The sequence below is a fragment of the Myxocyprinus asiaticus genome, chromosome 4, assembly GCF_019703515.2.
Source record: "Myxocyprinus asiaticus isolate MX2 ecotype Aquarium Trade chromosome 4, UBuf_Myxa_2, whole genome shotgun sequence".
Taxonomy (NCBI): domain Eukaryota; kingdom Metazoa; phylum Chordata; class Actinopteri; order Cypriniformes; family Catostomidae; genus Myxocyprinus; species Myxocyprinus asiaticus.
This window is the reverse complement of record NC_059347.1, coordinates 4623015-4635227: the sequence shown is the minus strand read 5'-3', so window position 1 is coordinate 4635227 and position 12213 is coordinate 4623015. Positions and strand designations below refer to the sequence as shown.

General features: G+C 38.7%; 1 protein-coding gene across 1 annotated transcript in view; it reads left to right on the top strand.

The window, feature by feature from the left end:
* The window catches only part of pappaa (pregnancy-associated plasma protein A, pappalysin 1a), a 245529-nt gene that overhangs the window by 36255 nt on the left and 197061 nt on the right, over positions 1–12213 (top strand). Inside the window, exon 7 of the mRNA XM_051690455.1 lies at positions 3132–3253. Within this exon, the coding sequence (XP_051546415.1) occupies positions 3132–3253 (122 nt within the window). The remainder of the gene's footprint in view (positions 1–3131; positions 3254–12213) is intronic.

Here is a 12213-nt window from a genome sequence, read left to right as displayed (position 1 = left end):
CATGGTGTGGTACCTCGAGCTCCGCCCCGCCACGAGGCCCCACCTGCCGGTACGTCCGACGACGTTATCCCTTTGGTCCCCCTCACACGGAACTCGGAATGCATGGCTTGCGCTTTCCAATCTGTTGCGATGGCTGGTCCGGACCATCCGACTCGGCTACGCGATTCAGTTCACCAGGCACCTGCCCAGGTTCAGCGGTATCCACTTCACCTTGGTGAAGGATGAAAACGCTGCTACTTTGCGCGCGGAGATCACCACCCTCCCACGGAAGGGTGCGATAGAACCTGTCCCTCCGGCTGAGGTGAAAAAGGGGTTTTACAGCCCCTATTTCATCATACCGAAAAAAGGCGGTGGGTTGCGGCCAATCTTGGACCTGCGAGTACTGAAACGTGCTTTACACAGACTCCCGTTCAAGATGCTGATGCAAAAACGCATTCTGGCGAGCATCCGGCATCAAGATTGGTTCACGGCGGTAGACCTGAAGGATGCGTACTTTCACATCTATTCTACCTCGACACAGACCCTTCCTGCGGTTTGCATTCAAGGGTCAGGCGTATCAGTACAAGGTCCTCCCTTTCGGCCTGTCCTTGTCCCCTCGCGTCTTCACGAAGGTCACAGAGGCAGCTCTTGCCCTGTTAAGGGAAGTGGGCATTCGCATTCTCAACTATCGACGATTGGCTAATCCTAGCTCACTCTCGGGACATGTTGTGTGCACACATGCTCTCGCACCTCAGCCGATTAGGGCTTCGGGTCAACTGGGAAAAGAGCAAGCTCCTCCCGGTTCAGAGCATCTCTTTTCTCGGTTTGGAGTTGGACTCAGTCTCATTGACAGCGCGCCTCACGAATGAATGTGCATAGTCGGTGCTGGCCTGTTTGAAGGCATTCAAACAGAAAACAGCGGTTCCACTGAAACTCTTTCAGAGGCTCCTGGGGCATATGGCATCCTCAGCGGTGGCCACCCTGCTCGGGTTGATGCATATGGAACCGCTTCAGCACTTGCTTCAGACTCGAGTCCCGAGATGGGCATGGCGCCACGGGACACATCGCGTGGCCATCACACCGGTCTGTCACCGTCTCTTCAGCCTTATGGATGGGACCACGGCTGCATTGGCACATCCACTGCCTCGAGTTGTTGGCAATTCTGCTCGCCCTGCGGAGGTTCCGGCCGTTGATCCTTTTATACCCGTATGTCTGGGGGAGTGGCATGCAAATACCACTCGCCAATTTTCATTGGCCTTTTATCAAAGACCAGAGGTGTTTCAGGCTCCCAAGAGTGACCCCTAGTGTCACTACATCGACACAACGTCTCGTTCCCTCCATCAGGAAACAGAGGTTACGCAAGTAACCAAGACGTTTTTCATGTCTTTTATTTTGAAAAGTTTATTTCTAGTTCCTTTTTCATGTCATGTGGTTCCCTTGTCATGTGATTTCATGTTTTCCCTCTGTGTTCATGTGTCTTGTTTTCATTGGTCTATTGTCTCGTTATCTTGTTATCAGTTCTGTCTGTTCATTGGTCATTTTTGTCATGTCTCCCATGTCTAGTATTTAAGCCCTCGTGTTTTCCATTGTCCCTTGTCAGGTATTATGTTTGGTAATGTTGGTTCCATGTCAAGTCAGGTTTGTGTCAAGTCAAGTTTTAGTCAAATCTATTCAAGTTCATGTTCGTGTTTATGTTTCACGTTTATAGTTAGGGTTTTTTGGATTTCACTTTTGTAAATAAAATTGCACTTGGGTTCTTCACTCCATTGACTTCGTCATTGCCAGCAACCACTTGTTACAGATGTTAATGGAACACTGTAAAAAACTATTGAGATCTTCAGCGGCATGGCAAAAGAAGTGATTTTGCAGTCGAGGGATTGGGGGAATCTATCTTAAAGTTTGATACTTCAGATACTGATGTTGTATCTAGAGGATCGTTACTCACATAAAAATATCAATACAAAGGTTTTTACCAAACTGTTAATAATATAAACTTATTATATATATATTATTCAGTTTCAGATATGAAGATTAAAAAAAAAAAAAAAAAAAAAAATTATATACTTGTATATGCAAATAGTTGATTGAATCTATTTCTCCTTCCACTCATCTTGAAATGCACAGTAAGGCACTTACAATGGAACTGAATGGGGCTTGTCCATAAATGCTAAAATACACACACTTTCAAAAGTATAGCCACAAGATGTAAATATTATATGCGTTAACATGATTTAAGTGTGATAGAAGTGCTTACTAACATATCTGTGTAAAGTTAGATTCAGTGATTACAAGGTTTCACTGGTACAACAAGGTTGTAATATCAGATATACAGTAACTTTAAACAGATTGTTTAAAGGTTAGAAAGTTTCCATTAAAAGTGCCTTACTGTAACCTCATTTATGTCTTTTTTTTAAGTCTTATATATATATATATATATATATATGGAAATTAACATTATGCCACTAATGCTTTTAATTGAGCTTGCAGTAAATGATTTTTTCATGGAAAAGTATGCAAAAAAATATTCCTAGTCCCTTAAAGATATTAATGAAATGGGTGTCCTGAGATATCTCACCGTTCTCTGTGACAGCTGTAGACTTTGTAAACAGCAAACAAAAATGTGTCCGTGGGCCGCGGACACTGACACTTTTCACCTGTCAGTCATTTTGCTCGTTCTCATAGCGTTGAATTAGAAGCGAATCATTGAGGCTATGATTCATAATGTTTGTCAGTTGAGGATGCTATTGTGCCAATGTTGAATTTGACAGCCACAGGAACAAACAATGCTGCTCTTTTGCTCGGATTTGGTCTCAAAATTATCTTTGGAGGGAGGGGTTTTGGAATGAGGGGTCGTGGCTAATTCAACAGCTCAGTAACGTGAAATCTTTAGAACGCTAAAATTGCTTACAGCACCTTTAATTGATAAGTGGTATCGGAATCTTGAAATGGTATCAACATTTTTGTAGTGTTTATTTGTGATGATCTCACTTTCCCCCTCTCTCACATGATTAACAGCTGTTGTTGTCAAAATAAATATTGACAACCACCTTCTCACTTGTCGCCCACTAAAAGTTGAAGGCGACATATATCCTGGCCTTGTTCTGCTGAGCCGTATCTAAGTTGCATTCTGTCTCTCTCTGTTGGTTTCCTAGAGAAGTGGGATCAGTATGTGATAAATGCACTGAGGGTCGCGTCCTCCTGCAGTATGCCTCCAATTCGTGGTCTCCACGACCCTGCTCCCCATCTGGCCACTGGAGCCCCAGAGAAGCAGAGGGTGAGTTTCTTCCTACCTCCATCATGAAGAATCATCACTCTGAATGTAAAATAATTTGTTTGAAACATTGCATTTGTCTAATCCTACACACAGTTGAGGCATCTTTGGAGAATCATCATACTGACTGCATAACAGATGTATGTGTCTAAGATACAAGTGCCAAAAGTGCCTGAATATTATACATTTTTCACCTACCCCAATACAGCACGTGTCATAGTTGTGATTAACTCATCTTACCGTCTGCTTTCTGGACAAGTGTGATTTAAATGAAAACGAAAGTCTTGGGAATGTATCTGTGGTCTGCACGTCTCCTTGGAATGATGCTTGTTTGAATCCTTCTCCAGAATTCAGAAGACTGTACTGTCTGTGCAACAAAAATAGAAAACCTCATCTGGCAGTGTTTCGGGCCCACTGAAACTCATTACAAAACTCCCCTCTGAGGGATGCTTACACAGTCATACACATGCGTGCGCTCTTCAGGTCAGAGGCATGAGGTTGGCAATGTCTCATGAGTTAATGACTAGCATCTCAAAGGAAATGTTTGTTGTCTGTTGCCCTGACAAATTTGCATGCATCCCCATGAGTAAGATTCTCATTTCATATTCTCCTGGTATTTCATCCAAACCTTTGGATCTACTCTACAATACATTTTGAATTATTGCACTGTAGAGTTTGTTGTTTTAAGGTAACTCAAATGCAGTGAATCCATGAGATATGAAGATTTTCCAGTCATCATTTAATTTCTGCAAAACCTGCATCAGCAAAACGGGTTTGCAAAAATCATGAGTTTATCCAAACATATTTCCCAAACACTCTTCTTGTCTGCCATTGGTCATAAAACAGATAGTCCTGCCTCAAAATTCTTAAATTGTGCGTCATCATTTCCTCGCTCCTCTATCCTTGACCCGGAATTCCTTAAATGCACCGCAAGGACCCAGGACGGAGGAAGCATCCCAAGGACACTTGAGCCAGGAAGCACAGGAGCATCCAAAGTTGAAGTCGGATACTTATTTGTAGAAAAACCTGACAGATACATAAATTCCCCTCCCCCTTTACATCTGGTACAACAAAATAAAAATAACCCGTGCCACATGTTTTAACAGTGCATCATTAATTATTAGGTTTTATTATGAAAAATCCAATTAATCAAGTTTCAACACCATAACGTCAAAGGCTCTGAGGTAATGCAGCTGTGCAAAGACGGTGCTTTGAAGTGACGCTTGAGTGAGCAGGATATTCCATTTTACAAATACACCTTTCTTCTATTCCTTCATTCTCATTTCCTTTCCCTGCAGCCTTTCCTTAGAGGGTGCACTTTTATGTGATATTAAAGTCTCTCTTATTAGCAATTATTTTATTTAAAATGATATTAAGAAAACAAAATCATAACTTAAGTTAACACATTTTTGCCATATTCAAACTAAATACACATCATACAACTTTTATAACTCTAAGAGAAAAAAAAAATACAATCAATTTCTATACAAATTATGTCCTATTTCTATGTTTTAAACATTGCTTTCAGACATTTATCCATTAAAACATTCAACCAATATTGCCCAAATACTTTTTCAAATTTTTCAAGAGTATAATTGACGTATTCTGGTATTCTAATCAACTGCTCTTACAAGCATTGCAAAATATTAACGATAACTTTTTGCTAAATAGCAGGGATTTTATGTATGATGTTCACATAATTATGTAAATAAATATAAGAGTAATATAAATGACATTGATATATGGCCACATCCTGCCATATATAAAAAACAATAAACAGGAATTATATATAGCAAAATTCATAAGTGAACCACCTATGGGTGACTTACATATATTATAGTTGACTCTGTACACTCTGTAAAACAAAAAAACAATACAAACAGTGATTGATTTCTAACTCAATAAGATTTTCTTAGAGTCCCATTAGAGTTCAGGATTATTATTCATGCATATTGTAAATTAATCCTTATCTTGTCAAGGCATCGTGACCGTAGGCATCATTTACGGTTGGGACATGTCCCCACCATTCTTTGCCTTTGCCAATTTTGTCCCCACCATATTTTGAAACAGCTTTCGTCAGGTAAGTGTCTAATGCAGAAGAAATATTGCCAGTTTCAATCTAGTCTCATAGAATGAACGTTAATATAAACAGACTTTTACAGTGGGTATCCATCCAGAATAAGCTTTCTGCCGCCACGCTCACCGCGATGAGTGATTAGCAGCTTTAAACTGCTAAAGGGCGCTATAACCATAGAATTTCAAACAGGCCAGAGCTGAATGCCTCAGAGCTGTTTCTCGTAACATCACGACCATTCAGTTTGAGGCAGTAATGCTTGTTTTGCCAACCGACATAAAATAGAAGAAGAGGAGAAACATGAACAAAAAAAACTGATTTGCTGGAGGGACGCAGCAATGAAGCCCATGATAAACACTTTCCTGCAACATTTAGCGTTCATGAGGACGCCCATGCATCGGGACTTTCCATTTATTCATTCAAATTTCATTAGAGAGAATTATCATTTGTGAGTATTTTTATATACACTGACGTAATGAGCGAGTATCATTAGGCAGCATATTCAAAGAATAGTAACTTCTGAAACTGCTATAATTTAATGTGCCGATAGGCTAGCCCATATTTTCTATTTTTAAACAGGATTATCAAATGTGAATTAATTAATTTATATGGATATCAATGTATCATATGTTATATTCTCGTCAGAAAAAATGAACCAAATTATTGTTTATTGAAGCATCATATGAAATATTGTAAAATATTTTAATAAGAATCTCAATTTGCCATTACATGAATAAGGCTGGAAGTATTGCGACCACATCATTTGAATATATGTCTCAATATGCGTTTGTGTTAACGCTACATGTAATAACCAGAAAAGCTATGCAGTTCAAAACTGCAAGTTCTTGTCACAAAAGACAAAAACAAAAAACTGTTCTTTGTTATTATCTGTCTTATATTTTATTAGTAGTTAATATTTGCTATACGATGTTGCCTAAACGCTCAATGTTATGTTTTGGAGTGACAGTTTTCACCCCCATCTAAATAATACCTGCATACAGAGCGTTGAGTACAAGGGCGTAGATTCCAGGGGGGATGGGGGGCAGTTAACCCACCCCAATAATCAAAACAAGCAAGTACAACCCCTCCCCCCCCAATATTTATACCATGATCAGTGGAAACATGTAAGTGCTCCACACTGCAACCCCCCAATGTTCAAGCCAAATCTATGCCATTGGTTGAGTATGTTGCTGCAGTAGTTCAGGGCGTAACACAGGTTAATCAATCCCTTTTCTGTCCGTGTTAGAGTCCGCGTGTGTCGCATTACTTTTCCCATTCTGTTTCCTGTCTCCACTCTTACTACAAAATTAATATAGGTAGTTTTACTATAGTAATATTGTATTAACCATGTTTTTTGGGCAGAAAACTGATTTAATGCAATTAACAATGCATGGTGTTATTACAGTAATATGGTTTTAATATAGCTATTAACCATGTTTATTTTTGTGGTTACAATTATTTTACTACCAAATACCATGATGATACTATGGTTACTGTATCTGTAGGGGACGTCAGGACAGATCTGTATTTCATCCCCATTTCATGTCATTGAAGGCATGATGTCCACAAAGTATTATAAACGTTAAAATAAAATGTCTGAAGGGAATGAGCGGTTGTTCTTACAGTGATCGGAGGCTGGAAGTGCAGCGGCCGTTTTCTCTGGCTCAGGATCTCAGTGTCTTAGTCAAATGTAATTATTATCTTAGACATTTCGTGATTAGTAGAGCATCAGTTTATGGTGTTAATTCTGATTGTGAGGCGAGTTCCAATTCGGTTTTTCCCAAACCACTTTTCTTCCCATGTCATGATATCAACAGCGAAGACAGACTCTTTCTTTGATAAACATTAACAAAATATGGCTTAAAAATAAAATAAAATCCTTTAAATGCTGAAAATATGTCTAAGCATTTGTTTTGAATGTTTTAATTGACTATATCAAATATTAATATTTATGTGAATAAATGCGTATATATTCTATGCAATAATGGCATATCACATGTCAGTTGGATACATTTTACTTCAAGTTAAGTTGAGGTTACAGTTCTCTGAATCATCAATCGTAAGCTGGATATGGTTGTTAAAGGTGGGCTATTATCTACTTTTGGTGATTCCCACCCCCATGCGAACAGAGACAAAGGTGATGTGGGGGGCTGTGACGCTTCAAAAGATTAAAGGAGATTTGGCTGTTTAGATTTTCACCCGGATCTTTGTAAAAATACAAGTGAATTACCCTCATGCTATTGTTCTGAATTAATGTAATTAGTTGAATCATAATCTTTATCATGTAACCATGAACCCTGCTGCCCTGTGCTACCTACCGCCTATGGTACCTTTTAAAGCACAATCGAGGTGACAAATATGAGAGTAAATATATAAATAATATGCAGTATAAAACCAAATGACCAACAATAATCTTATAGGATACAGAGTCAGTACCAGCCACAGCACAAAATGGAATGAAATGCAAACACAAACCATGCAATGCTGAAATAATGTCTGCATTAGTTTTGAATGTTGAAATTAACTTTAGCGATATCAAATGTTACTATTTATATGTGGTCAAATGTGTATTTATGCAATGAAGGCATATCGTTTGTCTGTTGGTTGCATTTTACTTTTTCACACGTACAAACAAGATAAAGAAGCGCGTTTCAATCCTGTTCAGGATACCCTACCACTAAGCTATCAGTTCAAAGCATGTAGTAAAGGTTTTCTGTACTCCACACCATCCTCTTTACCTTTAGAAATAAAAACTAGAAAGAATTTTAAAATAAGCACATATATATTACATTACGCTTATGAGTGAGGTTTCAACTGAAACACTATATTTTAGTCTATTATTTCAGTATAGTTATTAAATAAAATATTTTTATAATAATTTTATAAAAACAAAAAGAATGAAGATGCAGTTAACATGCAGGGGCTAAAGAGAATCTTTGTTTTTTATTTTAAATGGTTATTAAATGATGCCCGGGGATGCCGCAGAACAATCTGATGTAATGTGGGCTGAAATGCCTTCGCATGCCTGGGACTCAGGAGTGCCCATGCTTAAAACTGTTCTGGCGGATTGTGAGGACCCACTTTGAAGACCAGCTGTGGGTTTAAAAACTTCCGAATGTCAAGAGCTGTGTTCGAAAAATGTAATTGGGCCAGTCACACCAAGCCATCACACACTCATAACATGTGCACGAATGGTCAAAACACGTCATCATTTTGTGTTTCCATTACCTTAATGTGTATTTTAACTCATGTGCAACTCTACAAAATCCACCTCCTCCTAGCGCATAAAATTTTAAGTGAATTTTGAGAATTGATTCGCATATCAATCGTTTCCATTCAGAATTTCTAATGCGCAATTTCAAAATACGCATAAAAAAAGTTGGATGGGAACCCAGCTAGTTTCAGCCACATAGCAAAATGTGTTTATATGAATCTGCTGGATATATTTTACTTACCACATGTTTCCAAACAAACATAAAATAAGAAGAGCAAGTCTTGATCCGGTAGTTTGTCGCACATATCGTACTGTCATACTGAACACACTAACATTAGGCTATCAGTCCACATGAGATGATTTCAAGAACTTAAGCTTTTCTCTACTCCACACCATCCTCTGTAACTTGAAATCATAGCATATCAAATCGTATCATATATAATATTAAAATAATGTGCACATATATTTCATTACGCTTATTAGCAGGATTTTATTTCAACCACTCTATTTTAGTCTATCACTACAGACTAGCTGGATCAATTATAATACGCGTTAATGCTGTTAATTATGCGTTGTTTTTTCACTATGGCTAACAAATACAATTATGAATGTTCACAATGTATTTTCATTTTGATTTTCAGGAAGATAATTAGATAACTAATATCTATGAAGTAACAGTTTTTTTATTTATTGGAAAAGGCTGACATTCTAACACTTGCTATGACTTTAATGCTGCCATTAATTTTGCATTGGTAGATCGCCTTCTACACATCAAAATGTAACAATGATGGTGACAAAAGTGTCCCTTTGCTCCTCCTGGTGGTGATTTTGCGAACGAATCTCATGTGTGAAAATTTAACGTTTTTATGCTGCGCTACTTCCTGTGGTAAAGAGGATCAGTTTTGTTGAGTAGCCACTGCGTGTAATAGTTCTGCGTTCTACGTTTCATTGCAGTTTACTGGTGAAATGAACACTAGAGGTGCTACCACAACTTTGCATTTTATTCACTTTCACACAAATCACAAATAAAATGGCTGATAATGACTTTATTAACACTTATTTTTCGCACTGTTGCTCACACACTGCTATGTTATGATATAGAAACACTTTTACTATAACGCATCATTTGAAAAAAACAATACATTTTAACTTGTATTACAGATCCACCTACATTTACACACACTCCAATGTGATTAGCTTGCGTGGCAGCTCACCTCATGGAGTGTTGGACTTTGAACTCAGAAGTCCGCGGCTCAAGCCCAGTCAAACAAGCAAGCTAACAACTGAGACGAAAGTGTCATAGAAGCAACATGAAATTACATATTTGATTCAGAAAATGTGCTTTTTATTTTGCATTTTGTTTGTGGACAGTTAGATTTAGATGTTAGTTATGGGTAATATGTCTGTTTTGTTCACCTCTCATTTGCTTTTTTAGAACACTATTCGTGAGGTTTAGGTTAAAGTGTTAGGTTAGGGATGTACATTTTACTTATTGAAAACTCCATCTAACATTTCACATTAAAAATCTTGTCTATTACGACATCATTTCACTTGCTTTTGGCACCCCCTGCTGGACATTTCACTACGAAACTGCAGCAAAATTTGTAATAATACACATAATTTCGTTTAGCAAAAATGATGCCATAGTCACGTAATGTTCATGGGATCAGGTTGCCAATTCTTGAGCTGGGTGTTCCATTTCTTTTGTGTGTGTTATTATAAGTGGTGATCCGGCGCCGTAGGTTGTTGTTTCGAATTTTATAATAAGTGATCATTGCAGCTGTTGAGTGACAGCTGTCTGAAAAAATCCTTTCACTGCCAGTGTTAGATGTACAGATCGATCAAGTTATCAAATGAATTATGTAAAATATTTAATGGATCATCGTTGGCCATCAAGAATAACTATTTATTAAAACAGTAAAATATTATTTGCCACTATCTGCACATAACCTAATTAATGAGGTTCACCACTTCGTAAGGTTCTCCCTAAACTGTCCCCACTACTTTTTAAAACAAAGTGACACCCATGACCATGGCTCGACTTGCTCCTCATTCTTACATCTTCAAAGCAGCCTGTCTTTTAACACTTCTGTTTTTGGAAAACATGATTACATGCTTAAAATTGTCCCTTTTCATGATTTCTGTTTTTGTTTTGTTTTTTTCATCTCAGTAAGTTTTGTACTTACTTTCGGAGAAACTGTGAAGTGATCAGTGAGCAGGAGGTGGATTTTTTTCTTTTATAAATAGTCTACACAGCTGTGCTGCTCCAGAAAATTTGCAGACAGCTGCTTTATTAATTATTGTTTGTGGGCATGGCTGGCATAAAATAGCAACGTGTCAGTTAGTTCGAGACTCGTCACATCTTGGAGGAATGTTCTTTCTTTGAAAATCAGAAATTTAAGGTTGCCTTTGGGATATTTGGCCTGGTGATATATGGTGTATATGTCAGTGCTGTTTGGGACAGAAGGAAGCTGTTCGGTAGACATAGATATATTTTCCTGCAATTAAAATTATTCCCATGGTCGGGATATCTTTGTTCATGCCTCTTTAGTGAGATGGTGTCTAGCAGTTTTGATTTATATCTCTAGCAGAAGGAAAGACTCATTATCAATTGGAGGAGTGTTTCCTCTTCAAAGAGCTGCTTTGATGATAATGAACTCACAGAGACAGTGATGGATATGGGTCAGATATTGCTGTTAACCTTATTGTCAGCGAGCACTTCACTTCAAAACCCATTATTTTCCCCAAATGTTCTATAGTTTGAGATAGACTGCAATTCTTGAGTTCTTTGACTTAAGACTCTCTCTTTTTAGGCAGCACACACACACTTAAATCTAAATGCACAGAAACACACACACACTTAAACATTAACACATGCTTCCCTCAGCACTTGTTGCAGTGTGTTGCAGAGACATGCCTGGGCTTGCCGCTGCTGCAGCATGTAAACTGCTCTCTGTTTGCCTTTTGGAATGATTCCCTGCTAATCACAGTCCCCTCAACGCACCCCTCTTACGGCAGTGTTTATCCTGCATGCCGAGCCCTGAAGACCCCAGTGCAGCTGCTTGGCGCTCTGTTTGTTTGTGCTTCTTGGCCAGGGACGGCTTCGCAGTGGCCACCCTCCCACAAAACAAGAAGAAGGTTCTGCTTCGTCATTCCAGTGGAGAGTGGGCATTGCTTTGTGGCGAGGCTGCTCCACCTGTTGGCCGTCAAGTTCACAGAATTGGGGGTCGCGGCCTCAAACCACTTTTGCTGTCTGTATTTGCACCCTACAGGAGTTGGAGCACCCCCTTGTAAATTTTTACAGCCAGGGGAATTATAGCAGAGAAAAAACTCTTTTGCGAGGAAGCGCAAGAGAAAGTTAGAGGGGGGAAATAAACTGCGGATGGGGTAAGCCATAGAAACCACTCATGGTACTTAAGGCTGCAGAAAATCACATGTGGTTTGTGACATTTGCAAATGAAGGACGCAAACCGCTGATTCTAACAAGCAGACTACAGGGGTTGGTTGGGCAGAGAATCCGATTGGAGATGGAACAGTGAGAAAGAGAAAAACAAAACAAAAGCTGGATCTCACAAAAAGAATTTGGTAAATGTCCATCTGTGTCTGGTGATTCTACATTATTGAGCACATTGACCAGATGTTATTGCATGTTTTAATCATAACTCTTCTGAACAC